At 36.4% G+C, this 19480-nt stretch overlaps 1 protein-coding gene and 1 non-coding gene across 2 annotated transcripts; one reads left to right on the top strand and one right to left on the bottom strand.

Moving 5' to 3' along the window:
• Positions 1 to 5066: 5066 nt before the first annotated feature.
• Positions 5067 to 10952, bottom strand: LOC149015587 (WUSCHEL-related homeobox 8-like). Its single transcript, XM_089156173.1, has 3 exons — positions 10267 to 10952; positions 6500 to 7030; positions 5067 to 5943 (listed from the first exon to the last, which is right to left on the bottom strand). Exons 1-3 carry the CDS (start codon positions 10442 to 10444, stop codon positions 5861 to 5863), a joined length of 792 nt encoding a protein of 263 aa, XP_089012299.1. The 5' UTR covers positions 10445 to 10952; the 3' UTR covers positions 5067 to 5860.
• Positions 10953 to 12117: 1165 nt separating this feature from the next.
• On the top strand, positions 12118 to 12220 carry LOC149015586 (U6 spliceosomal RNA). Its single transcript, XR_016173837.1, has one exon. It is a non-coding gene; the product is annotated as a U6 spliceosomal RNA (small nuclear RNA).
• Positions 12221 to 19480: the final 7260 nt, after the last annotated feature.

Raw genomic sequence — 19480 nt, 5'->3', positions numbered from 1 at the left:
GTTGAGGTGTCTTCCAACTTGGTCAGTTGGGGATTGTTGGGTTATGCCAATTCACTTATGAAGACATTATGAAAGCAGTCACTCAAGGATTTATAAAGGGCATGAAGTACATTGATCAACAAAGACTTACTTAATTACCTGCTCGAGCAATATCACAACACTGGTTGATTATATCCCTGTACCTAAGAAAGTTTGGCCCTTAGAGGTCACAGAAGAACTTCTGAGCCTTGCACAGACTCTACAGGAAGCACAAATTGAATCAATCACAGATATAATCATTCAAAACTAGTTTGACTCCATCTAACAACCCAACCATTGTATAAAAAGCATCTGAACCAATGGGAGATATTCACTCTAGATCAATATGTTATGGTACTAATATGACATTCTTACTGAAAAACAATATTAGTGTGACATAATTGCACTGTTTTATAAATGGTACAGTAATTGTAGGACCAATGGATACACATGAATCATATTACACAAATATTTTACTGAACATCAAAATCATTTTTGTAGTCCCTCCCGGATTCATCACCATATTCTCCCGCACTCCATTGTCACAATAACAACTTTTTTCTTCCTTCCGGTAATCCCCCTGTTTTTTCCCTCTTTTTTTCTTCCTCCTTTTGTTTCTCCCCCCCACCCTCGCTCCCTTTGTTTTTTTTTTCCTCTTTCTAAAATGCAATTCGACTTAGGCACCAACCCCAACCCCTAGACAGCTCCAACTGCTGGTCACAATGTAAACCAATAATTCAAGTTCCCCAAATTACATTCATGAGATAGATTCTTCATCACTAAACATAACCTCGAAAATAATAGACAATCACTTGTGAATACGGGTTACCTCAACTTGTGAGATGCATGGTAACAATACTTGTTTCTCTTTTTCTCCAACTCTTTTTTTTCTCTTTTCAATCTTTTCAGTTTTCTCTCTTAAAAAAGCCATACTACCATGTTCCCTTCTTTCTTCTGCTGCTTCTCTTTTCTTCTCTTTCACTTTCTTTCTTGTTCAACAAAACAAAAGACTTCTTATTCCCAAGCTTCGATCTCCATAGCCAACCAACGTCTTCTGGTTCGACCTCCACGCTATTCCCAAGCTCCTCAAACGTCCTTTCTTTGCTGGGGTTTGCTCTCCTTTATAGATTAATTTAACTCGGAGTTTGAATCAAACTCGGAGTTCCTATCGACTAAACAATGAGTGTTTTAACGTACAAATCGGACTAACTTCTAGATCTCCAATGAACAATCCCACCGTTGGATTTGAAGATCAAGAAGTCTTGAAGCTCTCCTCCAAAAATCAGCTCAATCGGACACTGGATGACCATCCGATGAAGAGGTTGATCAAAACTGGACTCGAGTTTGAGTCAAACTCGAGTTCCAATCGACTTAAACAATGAGTGTTTTGACGTACCAATCGGACTAACTTAGAGATCTCCAATGAACAATCCCACCGTTGGATTTGAAGATCAAGAAGTCGTGAAGCTCTCCTCCAGAAATCGGCTCAATCGGACACTGGATGACCATCTGATGAAGAGGTTGATCAAAACTGGACAGAGACCCTCAAAAACGGGATTCTTGAGTTTTCTTTATTTGAATTGGATTCTTTCTCTCGGAACCTTTTTGTGTGTTGCTGTACCATATCAAAACCCACTTAAGTTGCCAACAATGACAACACCTTCATTTTAGGCCAATGGAACAACAATTTTGTATGGGATAAATACAGGAAGGCAAGGGTTTGTCTTTTGAACAATTTTGAATTTGATAAATATGTTCCAAAAATGTTTTCTATACATTTTCAAAACAAAGACATGCTTGATAAACACGTTCTAAGTCTCTAGCTTCGGTCTCTCCACCTGAATAAATGAATTTTTTACCCAAAAGAGAGAAAAAAAGATAAACACGTTCTAAGAAATATGTTCTAGGTGTAGTTTCATTATTAATAATTATTTTTTGGGCATAAAATTGTTAATAAGTATTGATAATTGTAAAAATGACATTATCTGCAAAAGATGACTATATACATGAAGTAAAGTGAAATTTATTCACATCCTCGTATTCCAAGTCATTTGGTCTTGGTTCCCTCAAATTGATGTGGGAATTTAAGAATCAACGTTCCCAATTCAAACTAAATTTAAATTTTATTTAAACCCACCCATAAATTTGATTTTTTTAAATTCGTTTGTTGGGCGGTTCTAATGCCGGCCGACCCGGAGGGGATGTGATCAAATTTTACTACACAAAAAATTGATGTAAAATTAATGTTTAAAATTTATAAATCAACCCATTTTCTAAATTCCCCCCCCCCCTTTTGGACCATCGACAATGGGATGTATATGTTACATCCATTGGCGAAAGTGAATATATCCTAACCATTCTTTGTGATCAAAGTAAGAAATCTCAGATATATCCTCAATTTCGTTTTCCCAAATCCCAAATCCCAATTCCCATTATCATGACACGCACCCACCCACTTTCAAACCTCAAAATTTCCCACTAACTCATTCCCATCCTATCAGTTAGCAACCCCAAGAGAAGAAATTTCTTCTCTTGAATGTTATCCCACACGATTCAAGGTTTCAATTCCAGGCGATGGTTCCGGCGATTCAAGGTTTCAATTCCAGGCAATGGTTTCGGTGTAGAGAGATGGGAAGAACAACGAAAGATGGAAGAGTTTCAATTTAAGGGCATATTTCGCACCTTCTAAAACAAGATTTTTGCCGATTTTTTTTGAATTTTCAGCAATATTTTGTAGTATCAAATTTCAACATATATTTCATTTCGCTTTCAACCAAACGATCGAATTTTGGCGAAAGAGGGTTTTCCATGTTTGTGATGTATAATCTAAACTCATAACGAATCAAAAGAATCTTGGTGGATTTGAACCACCATTCTCTTGAAACATGTTCATGTTCCAAATGCTCTACCAATTACACTAAAGATTAATTGTATCACATGAGGCTAGAATTAGATAATACTTTAGACTTTAGTTGGTAAATGAAGAAAGAAAGAAATGCCAAATCAAGTGCTGCATCTAGTTTTAGATCCACATCTCACCAATTGAACCATGGAACAAAGAACACAAGCAAGGTTGGGGGACATAGGTTTTTATTTTATTAACATAAAACACAACAGCAGCCACCATGTAAAGCACATAATAATATAAACCCTTAAGGGCCTACCCTTTACATGAATGCCACTTGATTAGATTAGATTGTGCGTTTGTATCCTTGAACCTTAAAGGTAGAAAACAACGATGCTCAAAATAGGAGAATGCACCAAGAAACACAGTCAAACCCACTAAATTTCAGAATAGAATATGCAAATATAAAATATTCAAGTATATATGTGCACAAGTAAACCTCAATCATTTTTTTGGTAGAAGTCAAACCTCATTCTATATCTTTTAGATTTACATTGCATTCGTATTAACATTTCAAGCACTTCATCATTGGAGTGCATACCTTTTTCTTTTTTAAATAAAAATAACCATGTTATACACATGAGAACGTTTGAAGTAGAAAATTTTCAAGGAATTTAATTTAGTATTTTACAAATCTGAGATGCATATGGAATATGCTTTTTAATTAAATGGTAGATGTAAATACAAAATATTTCATTACCAAAAAAGAAAAAAGATAAGTTGTATGCAGATTAAAAAGTGTAATGTTGACCAACGGGGGTTGGTCCAAGTGGTAAGCAGTTTAGTCCGCTTAAGCAAGGTTCCAGTATCGAATCTTTGTGGTTGGGAGACTCACCCACCACAGCTAGGTGTGCGACGCGGGTCCAACACCGATTTATAAACTGGGGTTGGCAAACCAAAAAAAAAAAAAGTGCAATGTTGATTAGCCAATAATTTAAATTAATTTTTTTTTTCGATGTAGATTAAATAAGGCGTACAGGACTTTCACTATCTTCTCTCCCTGAGCTATGGGGACATAATGCTATTAAGCCATTCTGGAGGAGCAGGTGAATTGTTTCAGACTAGGTTTCTTAATATACAAAAGATATTTCTCAATAATCGGGACATAATCTATAGGCCACTATCCTGAGTATAGAGTAGTTCCATTTTAGCCATATTACTTCTATTGTATTTGTAAATTCATTTTCTGTTCCATCCATCATTCCACTTAGAAGGCCCCACGTCCTGTCTTCGTGGAGAACCTAGGTCCTTCCAGGATAGTCCCACACTCCATCTAGTACTCTCCAATGCAGATTATGACCCATCAACATAGGTAAGCTGAGTTGTGATAGTTTTGCATAAGCAGTGGTGGTATAAATCCATATTGTGTGGCCCTAACGGCAGCTTGGTTGGTTTATAGAAATTGGATCCAACTGTAAGTGTTGAACAACACTTTTCTGGGGGATTCAGCTTTGAAAGATTTTATTGTTTCTTTCTTTCCAATGAAAGTAGCAAGTGATAATAAAGACCGATACTACCCATTTCTTATTAGCTTCATCTTGCCTGGGTCGGAAATGAAAGAATTGCACAGATCAGTGATTGATGCATGTGGCCTCTCTGACTTGGGCCTAAGGGTCCTAATTATTTTTGTCCATTCACAAGATCAACAACTATGCCAAAGAGTTGCAACACAATTACCACACATCTCACATATTGGAGCATTTTGACAGTCCACATGAAACAAGTGTCTTGTTTTAAATCGGCAAGACCTCTATCTACTCGACTAAGAATAGCTTGATTTCGGGCTGTAAGGGTAGTTTCAAAAGAACTTCCACCAGTTGGTGAGTGGGAGTCCTAAATTTTACAATAATTTAAATTAATTTGATGTAAAACTTTTCGTTCTCCCAAATACAAACTGACATTTGTAAAACAGAATTGATTAGGATTTTGCAAGTAAAGAGATAATTCTGAATAATTCAAAAAGAGTAACTATCCAGAATAAGTATTCCATTAATTAAAAAATTATATTTGTTTTTAAGGTTTTTGGAGATCCACCAAGTTCCAGTTCCAAAGGGAACAACGAAATTAGAATAATGGGTTGTGTGGTATAATCATTTTGTCAGGGCGGTGGACATTCCACAAATCATCAATGAGAACTGACAGTAAGAAATTTTCAAATTTGATTTGCATTTTTTTTCCTAGTTATCATCAATCCAGTCACAAGGACCGAGGACCTTTGTCTGTACACTCAAAAGAGGTTAGGAAAAGATGCGTAAGGACGGATACTTAAATCTAAGACCTCCTTCGTCTTCAAACCATGCCAAAAACAACAATTTGTATTTGTAACTCTTTAGAGTATGTCACTTACAAATATAAGGCGATGATGAAAAAATTTGATCGAACTTGATTCTGGAACATGGGAGTATGAAGACTCAAACTAAGAGGCAAAATACCTAAAAATTGAGATTAAAAGAAACAAAAGATCTAAGAAATGGGAGCAATTAGCCCATCCTTTAACAGCATATGGGTTTCCCTTTAATACATGTTACCTAGCTAACACCCCCAAAGCACACAATTAGAATCTACATCTTCCAGAAGACCATGCAGACCCAACTGGAAAGAGAGCAAGATGCACAGCACAGGAAAGCAAATATCATGTTCTAGAGAATGAGATTATATATAGTACATTTACTTTCCATGTCAACAAAGAAACTTCTCAGACCCAAGGACCCCAGTCAGAGAATCTAATATGCCATACCTTTCACTCTTTAACAAACCTGCAGAACCTAGTTACCTGTATATGACTGTAAACTATTACTATGAGATCCATATGAAATATATAAACACTGTCCCTCTAACTATTAACTAGTCTATCAATCTCAAGATACCATCAGCATCTTGGATTCCAGTCTATGTAATCCTGTGCAACAGAGAAATACCAATATGAGGACAGCATCATCAAATCAAGTCATAGTCTTCTCCCTGTCTGTAAGGATTGAAGACTCCTGGCATTTCCATTTTTCCAATCAGGTGGTCAATTCCTGCATTCAGCAATTTTAAGTAATAAGAACATGGAATTGACGAGTTTGAAATTAACAGTAATGAAAAATTGTTGCAATCCATATAACAAGCACGTTAAAATGTTTTCATGTTCTTAAGAAAACCTAAACATTCCAATCTCTCATTGTGGTGCATGCTTGAGTGGGAAGAACCTGTTCATAGATTGGGCCTCTGTAGTAGTAAACTACCAGAAGTCATGAAGATTGGACAGGAAAACAAAGCACTGATCAGATAGAAGACAATATTCCTTTCTCAAAGGCCCTTTAAATTCCATGATTTTTTTAACCTCTTCCAAATTAATCTTCTTAACCACCCCTTGAAACCAATTTTAATTGCTACATAGAGTACTAGTGATTTGATACTACTTCCATTCTACTTCTGCATTGTGCCATTCTCAAATTAATTTCTTTCTTTTTATATCCCACTACCATTAGTCTGATTTTTTAATCTGTCATTGTCCTTATGCACTGATGGACATTGCAGTGCTTAAGTTATTTGAAATCTAATGTAGAGAAAACAGGTTAGGTATATACATACTTGGATTCGATAGCACAGTATCATAGAAAGACATGTGGCCCAAACTCCCTTGAGATTTAGAGCTACCATCAGACGGAAATGCAGAATCATCCTTGTTGGGCTGCGGATCAAAGGCATGAAACTCGGAGCTTATCTCGGGACTTTGGAAGGACAGATCCTCAGCCCTTGGATTTGGGTTCTCATGAGAATGGATGTCCTCAGGTTTTGCTTTCTTTTCCTTTGGAGAATCAACCTCTGTCTCTACCTCCGATTCTTGATTATTTGCTGCTGGTCCCGATTGCTTCCTCTTTGATCGAGCCCGCCTGTTCTGGAACCAGTTATAAACATTTGTTTCGGAAATTTGGCCATGTTGTGTCAGCTCAGAAGTTATCTCTTTGATCTTCTGCTTGCTTGGAGTCCCTGTGCCCTGATCAAATATGCGTTCGAGAATTTGCAATTGCAGTGGCGTTGGAGTCCACCGCTGTCTGGCAGTGATCTTATGGCCAGAGGATGACATTAAGGGATCACAGTATAGATTTCCAAGCCTCATACCTGAAGACATTAAAAAATCCTTTCTTTATTAGATGCAAAATTTGAAATATCTATATTCCAACAATAGCTTTTGTCAAGTCTTCTGTCCTTCGTTAGCATTCACCAACAAAAGTAATGCATATTTCAAACAACAACTTCCAATCATACAGCTACTACAAGAAATCCAGTATTCCTATTTCCATAGTAAAGGGAATCTAGATAATAGGATATAATTTCCAACTGAAATTCAATACTCCATTCTGATGAACTGGCACTACCAGAATTATACACCCATGAGGAAAAACTTTGCAGTCATCAGACAACTGAAAATCCATAGTATGCAACAGAATCGGTTACGATTCTTTCTCATAACACCAATGGGAGAATAATTTCTTCTTTTACCACAACATCATGTCCCATTAAAAGATTACTGAGAAATTTGCCCAAAGTTATGCTATCAACCTGTGAGCAATCCTAGAACCTGTAAGTTATAACCAGTACTTCGCAAAGAGAAGAAAGAAGAGAAGAAAAGATATTAGAAAAAGGAAGAGAGAACAACAGAAGTGCACCAGCCAATGTACATCCATTTCAAGCCAAAGCAAAACTACAAAAGGAAATGACTCTTACCCAATTAAGCCTAACAACTAAACAAGAAACTTAGACTAGGAAACTAACAATTGAAGACAAAAGCAATAAAGAAAACCACTATAGGGGGACTCCATCCACCATACTATATATTCTAATACGCCCCCTCAAATCGGGGGAGAGAGAGTGTCTGTGTGTGTAATGGTGACAGTCTTCAACAAGTGCAAATTGATTGCACAAATCAATACCTAAAGCAAAAAAAAAAGGACAGCAGCAGTCATTAACTTTAGAAAACATAATATATTCCATGCCCAAACAGTTGAAGTAGAAATCAAAGGACCATTCAACATCAAACAAAAGGGGGTTCAGCAACTGAAGATCTCCAACAGCAACCGGATATCTTATTTAGCAACTTCGGAACTCATAAATTGATACCAGAAAATCTATCCAATTATACTACCAACGCAAATGTGGACGAAACAGATTTTCCAAGCCAAAAAATGTGAGTAAAGCAGCAAATATTGTTCCCATCAACAGAAACTTAGAAAATTATTCTTGCATTCGTATAGCATGTCGATTAAACATTAACAGTACAAATAAACCCAAAGATAACTCATAAACCAAAACCAAATCCCCATTTATTTATTTTTTTTTTAATGAACCAGGGCCTTCCTTCTTCAAACTAGAATCTTAAGCGACATTGAAAACTGCAAACCAAGGAAAGAGTCAAGTATGGGTTAAAGTTAAAGCTTTAATTCATGTAACAATCCCAGAACCTATAACCAGTGCCTGACAAAGAGAAGACAGAAGATAGAAAGACATTACAGGAGAAGAGCAGAGAACAATGGGAGAAAAGAGCTCCAGGATATGCATGTACTACCCCACCAGTTAACTATTATTTACTTAAAGACATAATTACACAAGGAATGTAACTCTTACCTCGTTATGCCTAAAGCCTAGAAAGGAGAGTTACATCTGCCAGGAAACCAATAATCAACGACACAAACAATAATGGAAACCAAGATAGGGGACCCCCCCCCCCTATAATGTCACATATCTTAAAGAGATCTGAGTCTTTAGCAGCTGTATTATGACTTCCAAACAAAAGGAGAAATCATGCATGAATTAACTGCAAACAAGGAAGAGGGGGAGGAAGAATAAAAAAACAGAACAACACACACATACACACGGAAACGAGCGGAGCTGCATAAGGCAACATTGATATAATGTCAGCAAGAATAACTTGAACTTTGACGCCTAGGTGACTCTGCCTTGACAACTATGTAGGAGAGGCACATTTTGTTAGAGCTTATGCAATGTATCGTGTTCATGTTCAGTAGCTCCCCTTAAACAGTGAAATACACCAGAGACCTCTCATTCAAATTCCCCCAAAAAGTCCACAAGAATTCATCAATAATCAACAGAGTACATTTTTTTTTCTATGGAAATTATTATATGCTTTTAGATATTTAATATGTAGCGAATGTATGCAAGATTAAATAATGTCTACATTTCCCCGACATGAGAATGCTATTCCACTTAAGGGGAAAAGGTTTTGTTGCTTCTACAACTTTGAATGAAACTCTAGCCAAGCCCAGATCACCACAAGTTTCAGGGACTGAAATGTAATTGGAAAGAAGGATGACAAAGATAGGTTACCATGTCGTACAATTAAGATCTGAACCGAAAAGTTAAATCAATTATCTCATTTGATATCTAAATCTAATGTTCTATCAGCAGGCCCGCTGGATGTGATATCTAAATCATACCAACACGCAAGGAGAACATCCATCTTCAATCTCCATAAGTAGTACACATAATTAGTTCACTCAGTCACATAGTATCATGTAACAACAAAATTCAGATGGGTTCAAATTGATGACTTGATGGTCGTCCAAAAGTAACTTGACGTTTGAAAGAAATGACAAACAAAGCAAAAAAACATAACTTTAGGCATGGTTTAAGAACTACTGCAGAAATTTAGTAACAGGTAAGGGAAAGAGGAGGGGGGAGAGAAAGGTAAAAGAGGAAAGTTGCAGTGTTTAAATAGATTTCAACTTCCCCGCCTCTTCACAACACCACTCAATTCAACCAAAATCCACTTGCCCAAACTTGTACGAAATTCAGGTTACAAGTAATTCAAAGTATGCATTCCGGCCCATAAACAGCACTGGGAAGCTAGAGAAGTGATCAATTTCAGATTTCAAAACAATGAGGAAGACAAAGGAAAATTGACCCATGCTAGTCATATCCTGAAAGATGAATAAGATATTTACAGTTTTTTTTTTTTTGGGTAAAATATTTCAGATATCCAAAACTCTACTTTGGATTATAAAGTAAAAATGTCATAAATCGGAACGAATCCTTCAAAAGTGATGAAAGAAGGTCACCTGTAGAACTCAGAATTACACACCTAGAACAGTAAAAGGGGTAGCAAGAAGAATATTGCTTGCAACAGGGAAAACAAAAGGAATGAAATGTCAGTAAAAAAACCCAAATTAAAAATAAAAAATAAAAATCTTGAAACAAAAGCTCAACTTAGTTCAATAACAAAACCCACAATAAAGATCATGAAACAAATCAACTTTATTATGATTATTACGATTATGCAAATGCAAAAGAAACAAGACTGGGTGCGAGGAAGAGAAAGAGAGAGAAAGGGAAAAGAAAACCTGAGAGATCTTGTTGCGAAGTAATGGCTTTGTGCATCTCCACAAGTTGCTCACAAATGGTGGCATAGACAGAGATTTGGCGTCGAAGAAGTTCCATCTGTTCATCAGTCATGACCTTCACGTACAAGGCCCCTCCATTATCTTGCTGTTGCTGCTCTTGTTTCTCCCACTCCATCATCTAACAACACTGTTACTCTTTCTAGACCACCAATACCCACTTCCCCACCACCACCATCATCATCATCATCATCTCATTCTCTGCCTCTGGGTCTGAATCTCCTCAGTCTCAGAGACTCTCCTCTGGGTTTTTTATGTGTGAAAGAGAGTCAGTCAAGCCAAGAAAACAAAGGTACAGAGAAAACCCAAAAAGGGGATGTTTGGGAAAAAGAGAAGAGACATGCACAAAGGACGGAAGGAATGGAACATGGATTGAAGGATGCGTCAGTAGTGCTCACACCCCACTGGCGTATGATAGCTTCCGATTATCAAAAATTGACTGGCCACTGGTTGGAACTATTGTTTACGCGGAAAGAATCTTCGAAGCGGTATATGTCGGATTCAAAAAGCGTGTCGATACAATTGACCGGATTGTCTCTGTATCGGTTGATAATCTTGAGACAAATGATAGAAATTCATATCGATACGACGGATACATCAAACCCTGGAACGGAACGGAACGGAACGGAGTAAAGACCAGGCAAGAGAGAGAAGAGGAACCAGAAACAGCCTTTCCTTTTTGGGTTTCTTCGCTTGTGCTAGCCTTTTCGGAAGGTGATTTGATAACCAAAGATTTTCTCTGGTTTCTCTTTCTCTCTTTTTCGCTTTTTGGTTTTATATATATATACATGCATTTCGCTTTCTAAATCTAACCCTATATCTATAGATATGCGGTGGATAGGATGGGACTGCCGCTGTCTGCCATATCTACTTCTCCAATCCAATTTTTGTCCGAGCATTTCTTGAGTCTGGATCACTTTCTTGTCTCGAATAGTAGATATGTGAGTCAAGTCTGGTAAAAGGAAGAACAATGTGCTCTTCTAGGGTATCAACGGTGCGATTTGAGGCAATTTTGGGTTGGGCTTAACGGTATTGGGTCGGTTTCGATTTGGTGTGGTTTGGATTCGGGCTAACTAATGGTTTGGGCTAACGGTTTAGACTCGGGTTGACTAACAGTTTATTGTGCAAGGAAAAGAACAAGAAGAAATAATTAAATATCCTACAACAAAAATCAAAATTCTATGAAAAGAAAAGTTGTTATTGATCAATTTTCATTAAAAAAATCCACCCATCTTATAGAAATCAAGAACTTAGATATTAACTAGTAGAATGACTATTTGATATTTGAATTCATGCATAATTGTCTATACCAACTACCTCGTGGTAATATAATGATTCAAATACTATTTAATGCAAAATTACAAAACGGGTTGTAAAACGGGTTATAACGGATTGCGGTTTGGTTTCGAGTTGGTGTGGGCTCCACCACCCTCAGCCCAATTACGGCCCATTAAAGTTCGGTTCAAACTCTTTGATTAGTTAGTAACCTCAATATCCTCAACAACCTCCACCACTTCTGGCTCCTCTTTTTGCTTACTTCCCACAGCATCGTCGTTGCCAGCACCATTTTTGGGGAACTTCCATGGATTCGGAATCAATGACAACAACTGATGTAGAAGTATGAGAGTCTTGACCCTGCCTGTTAACTTCTCCTTGCTCTTATTTATCCGTCGACGACCAATTCTCTAGTTGTGATTTAGGGGAAATGATTTCACTACCATCACTGTCTTTCTCCTCAAGGGTTTCTAGAACATTGATTTCTAACACTAATTGGATTGAAAAATCAAGCGAACTGTCTCTTCGGAGACATCCGATAAAATTGGAACGATACAGAGAATATTAGCATGGCCCCTGCACAAGGATGACACGCACAAATTGAGAAATGGTCCAAACTTTTTGTCAATGGTGGGTTAGTTGAGCGGTTAAAACCCAGACTCCCATGGGGAGATCTTGGGTTCGCACCCATCCGGCGACATTTCATTTCCAGTATTAAAAAAAACATCAATACCAAAAAAAGAAAAATCAAGCAAACCCAATCAAATAAAGCATTATTAACAGAAAACAAAGGAACCCACAAAGCTAAATAAGATAAATCCTAAAATCACAACCACATGTAATCAAATAAAGCATTATTAACAGAAAACAAAGGAACCCACAAAGCTAAATAAGATAAATCCTAAAATCACAACCACATGTCACAAGTCTCACAACCAGGTAGTAACGACTCCATGGAGTTTGTTTGTAAACTTGGAAAAAAATCAAGTGAGATTTGATACAATAAAAGTTTTATATTTTTCTTCATTCCATGGACAAAATGGTCATTTCATCTTCAAAGTTAACAGAAAAGTAATTGTAGGTAACTTGTAATTTTTCAAAGAGCATAAATTGAGTAGTCAAAAATTTTAGCCCAACTTAAGTAGGTACATTGTTTGAGTTTTTTTCTAATGTTTACATAGGGCCCACTACTATACGTGGTTCAAAAGCGTCAGGAGAATACATTATTCTCCCTAATGGAGAGGTTATCCAAACTCATCCTCTTTACCCAAAAAAAATGAAAAGAGTTGAGATCCTCTACCTATGCTTCTCTTATATCCATTTACCATAAATTTATGAGGGAGACCTAAAAGAGTGTAAGGAGAGTATAATTCTCTATCTATGTGAGTACAAGATTTGGACTATGGCAAAGTTGCCCACTAATTCTAGTGTATTTATAGAGTCACTCATTACACAAGTAATAGTATGAAAAACATGTATAAGAACAATGGGACATGAGTCACATGACATCATATGAGTTTTGTATTCGTTGAGTGAGTCTACTAACATTAAGATTGAATAACTCACCAAAGGTGGATTGGTAGAGTGGTTAAAAGCCCAACCTCCTACAGGGAGATCTTGGATTTGCATCCATCCAGCGTCACCTATATTAGTAATATTTCCCCCCTATATATAAACTCTTCGGCTTAAAAAAAGTAATAACAATAAATACTGAATATCATTGAGACCAAAATCACATCATTAATGATGCTTAACTATTAAGCATTTTTTTAGTCATCGGTCGAGATTTCGTCGAGACTAAAATCTCCTCCGAGATCTCGATCGACGGCCCAGGGTTGTACCACTTAGTGGTTTTAGCCCATTAATGGTGTTTTTTTTTTTTTTTTTTTTTTTTTTTTTTGTGAAAATAAAAAGTTTCATTAAAAAGATATTAGTGCAGGGAGCACTTACATATAGAGTCTATACTTAGACTACAGTCATGAGCCTGTGTGGCTGCAAATTTTGCATGATTTTCAAAAAACAATTGGAGAACTGGATTGGGGAATGCAACATATCTCATGTGTTTAGTAGCATTAGCCAACTCCATTAGTGTTGGTAACTTGTCAAGGGGCCACTTCTCTGTTGTTGGGCATGGCAAGAGCTTTGTAATAAAGTAGTGATTAGTCCAAATTTCATCAATTTTTATCCCTTTCTCCATAGCTTCTCCCATTCCCATTTGTAGTGCAAAAAATGTGGTGTCCAAAATCCCTTTAGTCTTCTTTCTAAAATTGACGGTCTGTAGATGCCTGTCTCTGCAAATCCCAGTACTCCAACCTGTCATTCCTAATTGCTGGTAAGGTAGCCCTGTGGAGGGCCCTAGGTTAAAACCAAGCAAAATCCTCTTAACACAAATAGTGTTTTGAAAATTTATTTTAACATAAAAAAATTATTTTTTAATAAAATAAAAATTTTTTAGCATAAAAAAATCTAAAATTTGGGTTAAATGCTAAAAATTTTGGAAAATAAAGACGATTCAGTAATTTAAAAGTTTGATGGGTGAAAATGGAATTGCACCATATCTCAGTAGCAGAGGTACGTGAAATTTTACAAAATAATAAAAAACATAACCATTCCATCTTAGAGTATACATCTTAAATATTTTCTTGATAATTTCTCCCATCCACATGAAATCTATCATCAAATCATTCACTGAATTGAAGGAAAACTCATATCATAATAATAAATTATTAAAAATTCTGATGACTTTTTTAAAAAATTATTAAAATAAAGAGAATTCAATAATAATTGAAATAAAACAATTATTTTATTTTTTGGTTTGGGGGTGGGGGGGGGGGGGGGGGGAAGAGTTTTATATAGAAGAAAACACCTCTTATCCAGAGAATAAGAATAATAAGAATGTCCTCTCAGTAAAACATGAATTGTATTTGTACTCAAAGGAAATGCAGATTTTCAACTATTGTCCCCACCTCCACCACACTTCAAATAGATAAAATTGTTTTTTCATGATGAGGGAGGGATTCAGGATCAGCTTCAGATGGAAATGTGTTCATTACATTATAATAATATTCTGTGTGTCCCCTCGAAGCTTACAAATAGAGACTTTTTTGCATAAAGAAAGTCTCCAATATTGCATGTGAACCCACTTTTCTTGCTCATGCATTTGGATGATTACTACTTAATAAAGATTCTTAATATTTTTAAGTTCTTTTGTCCTCCTTCATGCGATACTAGTCGATACGTATCCATATTTGACCCAACCGATACGATACATCACGATACGTCTCTCCATTGAATTACACTAAAATACATTAGTGAGAGCGATGCAACATTCGATACAGGACGATACGTCTCTTAAAATCACTTGACTGATAGATACTCAATACCGATACTTTAAACCTTGCCTCAGAGATTGAAAACCCTACTTAGACCAACTTGGACTCGGTGCAAGTCAAGGTGAATGCGAATGTTGAGGCCAAATTTACACCCCTCACCTCTTTTCCACCGAATCCTACTACGCCTCCATTTTTCGCTCCTATCGATTCTCATTTACGTATTAGAGAACTAAATTTAACTATCTAGATAATTTTAGGGCCTGGTTACATGAATCCATAGATTTCAAATCTCTGGATTATCAAATCTCTGGATTCATGAATCTGAGAATTATACCCGTTTAGTTGTAAAAATTTCTAGATTCATGAAATCTAGAGATTCATTTTTTTACACTAAAAACGTGAATCTATAGATTTATGGGTAAGCGGTGAAATCCAGAGATTTCAAAAAAGCTATACATTTGCACATTCACAAAAATCACGTTGATCAAATAGTTTTTTATGATGAATCCACAAATTTCATTCCACAACCAAACATTTAATTTTATAAATTATGAATCCATAGATTTGAAATCTCCAGACTCATATAACCAAACAGGCCCTTAGCAAATTCCAAAATAGCCCCCTAACATCTAGTCTCACGGACTTTACTCTTCCATCAACATTTGAAGATGTGTAAGGCACACTCAACGGCTAGAGTAGGGGTGTCAATTTATAGCCTGAACCGCACCGGCTCGTTATAGCCTGAACCGAAACTGAAACTGGGCTGAGGGTTGTGAAGTCCGCACCAACCAGAAACCGAACTGCAACCCGTTATAACTCGTTTTACAACCCGTTTTTTGTAATTTTACATTAAATAGTATTTGAATCATTATATTACCATTAAACAGTTGGTATAGACAATTAAAAAAATTAAGCATGAATTCAAAGATCAAATAATCATTTTACTACCTAATATCTAGGTTCTTGATTTCTATAGTGGGTGGATTTTTTTTTAACGGAAATTGACCAATAGCAACTATACTTTCCCTATAATTTTTGCTTTTGTTGTAGGATGCTAAATTGTTTTTTCTTGTTTTTTTTTTCTAACACACCATAAACCGTTAGCCCAAACCATTAGTTAGCCCGAACCCAAACCGCACCAAAACCGAAACCGGCCTCGAAACCGTTATTTTACTAATGGGCCGTGTTTGGGCTAGGTGTTTTTCAGCCTGAAACCGTTAGCCCCAACCCGAAACCGTCCCAAACAGCACCGTTGACACCCCTAGGCTAAAGAGTCGCGCGCTGTACATGTCGAGATATGTGCTTTATATGTAACATAACAATCGGGGCTAGAAGCGAAACTACACCTTACATTTATATTGTATGTAACGGTTACTTTTGAGGATGTGGTCAAGATGTCCATAAGTTAACATACACAAACATCGATACATAAAATATATATATAAATACAAGATACAGCCGAACTCTTACATATCGATTAATTCACAAACTCCTTACCCCTTTTGTCCCATCAAGCAAAAGTTCCAAATAGTTGTTTTGACTTCATTCTTCTCCTTAGTCCATATTTCCATTCAAGTTCATCTTCAGTTAACAGGGAGTGTGGAAGAACAAAAAAAATGAATGATTTATTTATTAGACTAGAGAGAAGTGACTGAAAGAACATACAGAATCTTATTTAGAAATGGCTCTGATTGGGCCGCTCTTCTTTACCATGAATGTCTAGGTTTTTTCTTGTAGATCCCCTACCCACCCGACATGTCATGTGCACCCACCTCCATATTCCCTATCATTAATTATATTAAGTCAAAATTTATTATGTGGACCACTTAATTTGGGCTATCACCTCACGTAGACGGTGGTTTAATTAGGTTGAACCGTTGAACATTATAGTAATCCACGTCCTCCCCACAATTTCTGTTTGGTTGGAGCCTCAGCTATAAGGATTCTTTTTCTCCTTTCTTCTTCCCCTCTTAAAGTAAAGGAAAATTTGATTCACGCGGCAAAATCAGGGCAAAGAATTCAAAGAGACTTGGATAAGAAGAAGAAATATGCCACACAGTTATACACCCAAAAAAGAAGGCCTTCGAGATTAGGCGGTGAGCGACATAATTGACCTTTCTAAGAATGTAAAGGAAGCTACACGCTTCAAAATGCCTTTCTAGATAGTGAATACCGCATAGAAAAGAGGCTACACTCTAATTGGAATGTCCATTCTCTTTGCTAAGGGAGGAAATTAATGGAATGAGATCCTTATAATCCAATTCTATGATCACCGAGTCAAATTAAGCATTTAGAGGGGTAATGTATTCTTCAATGAAAATGGAGATGTAACGAATGCAATCTCGAAATCTATGGTGTTCGATAAGATCCTTGTTGGAGAGGCTCTAGCTGCAAGAGCGGCTATGGTGTTTGCTCTTCATTGTTGTGGGTCTTAGGTGCGTCTCTAATCAGATTGTGAGGAATTCATTCGGCTTCTTCATACTCTAATAAACTAAATTACCCTCTTGCTGTAACCCTGGTGGTTGAAGATATTTTCCAACTTCCAGGTGACTTCTCTTTATGTTCTTTTGAATGTGTTTCTGGGTCGTATATATAATGGGTATGTCCAGTTGCCCACTCCTTAGCTCAGAAGGCTCTCACTTTTAACAAGAGAAACTGAGTGACCAATTTCTACTATGGGCTTCCATCTTTGTTGAGGCCCATCCTTGTCTTTCTCTTTGGAATGAAATTTCCTTTTACCAAAAAACATAAAATAAACTTTAAGCATTCAGATAAGGATGTAGCATTGTTGCTCGATCTCAGTACTAACACTTGGCCCAAAAGTGGATAGTTGATGAAACCACAAAGTGTGCCTTGGCCCTCCAGGGTCTGGCTGTAAAGCCCAACCTGCCTTCAATACTAATCTGGCCCAGAGATGCATCAATGTTTCTTCTATACACACCTTGTCGTGGGCTTTTTCATGATGGACTTTGACTAGGAACTTCAATATATGTCATGGGTTGATACATAATATATATTATAGAAAATAAAATGAAATCAATCCAAAACCAAACTAATGATATATACTATATTATCCAACTAATGGTATCAAACATATTTATTGTTATACAATATATTATATCCCTTGGCAACCAAACGAAAATTATTTATCACTCTTAACTTTTTATAATAACCAGTTATTCATAAATAAGTGATAACATCAATACAAATTATGCCCAAGAGAGCCAAAAATCTAAATGTACATATAATTGCAATAACACAACTAACCCTACTCAGTAAGACTAAAATCTAACATGAATAAGAAGAGGGGGAAAAAATCCTTATAGGGTTTAGAGGAGCACTAGAGAAGGGCTAACCCTCAATCAAATAGGCAACCAACAATGTTCAGAATTCAACTTTAGATATTAACATTGGCTTTTTCCTTTCCTCTTTTGGTATTAAATTTTAACGTTGATTACAAGAAGTATTACTTGGTGGCCTTCTTGGAAGAGCACCATGCGATTGAAGAATTTTCTTAACTAGCGTTTTAATTGTGTGGTTTCCAACAATTAGTAATCAAGAGAGTAGAGTTGTTTAAAAGATGTAACTCATAAGAGTGAGTTTTCTCCATAGTCTCCAAGTTAACTTCTCAAGTAAGGTCTTTGAAGCATTGGATGTCTAAATCCCAAGCCCCCATTGTTTTTTGATCCAACCATCCTAATCCAAGAGATCCAACATATCTTATTCTTCTTTCAGAGTTATTCCCATAAAAGAGACTAAAGGCACTCCTTAACTTCTTGTGATGGTAATTCGACTAGAAAAAGATACAATTTAATTAATATTTATTTCCCTCAAGGTGCGATTTTTCATTACAGTTCATCAGTTCACTACCTGGCAAACTAGCAAAATCTTGCCGAAATCAGCTAGATTTTGCCCAAAGATAGGCAAATTTCGACTCCTATTTTCAGGGGTATTTTTGGTTATTTTGGGACAAATTTGGTGACTAGCCTAATTTGATGTCAATATTTAGTAAATTTAAATTATTTCTTATAAATTCTGCCATTTAAATTTTCCTTCTTAGCCACATTTAGCATGTTACCTTCTGAGACCTAAATCATTCGGACATAATTGGAAAGGTTACCGTTGACCTTGAAGATTTCATTACAGAATCCATTCATAATTTAAATCGTTTCCATAAATTCTTTCATGTATATACTCTTCCCCAACCACATTTGGCACGTTGACTTTTAAGGCCTAAATCACTTGAATATAATTGGCAAGATTGCTCATTAATCTTGAAGATTTTGTTATAAAATGTCTTCCTAATTTGAATTATTTCCAAGAAGTATAATAGGTAGATTCTCCTCCCTAACCACATTTGGCACATTGCCTTTTGAGGCTTGACTCATTGAGACATAATTGGTAAGATTTTCCATTGACCTCGAAGATTCCTCTATAGAATCACGAGAGAAATTGTGAGAAATCTCCAAAATATCGAAAATTTGAAGATATATCTTGAATTTCGGTAATATATCGGTTATTTTCACTGAAATTCACCAAAATATCACTGA

Source organism: Hakea prostrata, chromosome 5 (assembly GCF_041222555.1).
Source record: "Hakea prostrata isolate BN-2017 chromosome 5, UWA_Hpros_2, whole genome shotgun sequence".
Taxonomy (NCBI): domain Eukaryota; kingdom Viridiplantae; phylum Streptophyta; class Magnoliopsida; order Proteales; family Proteaceae; genus Hakea; species Hakea prostrata.
Note: the sequence above shows the minus strand (reverse complement) of the source record. Positions and strands in the feature narration are given on the sequence as shown.

Coding starts and splice junctions, on each gene's coding strand:
- LOC149015587 (XM_089156173.1), bottom strand. CDS start 10,444: ATGATGGAGTGGGAGAAACAAGAGCAGCAACAGCAAGATAATGGAGGG. Junction 7,031..10,266: donor TTCGCAACAAGATCTCTCAG/GTTTTCTTTTCC, acceptor TAATGTCTTCAG/GTATGAGGCTTGGAAATCTA. Junction 5,944..6,499: donor TACTGTGCTATCGAATCCAA/GTATGTATATAC, acceptor TGCTGAATGCAG/GAATTGACCACCTGATTGGA.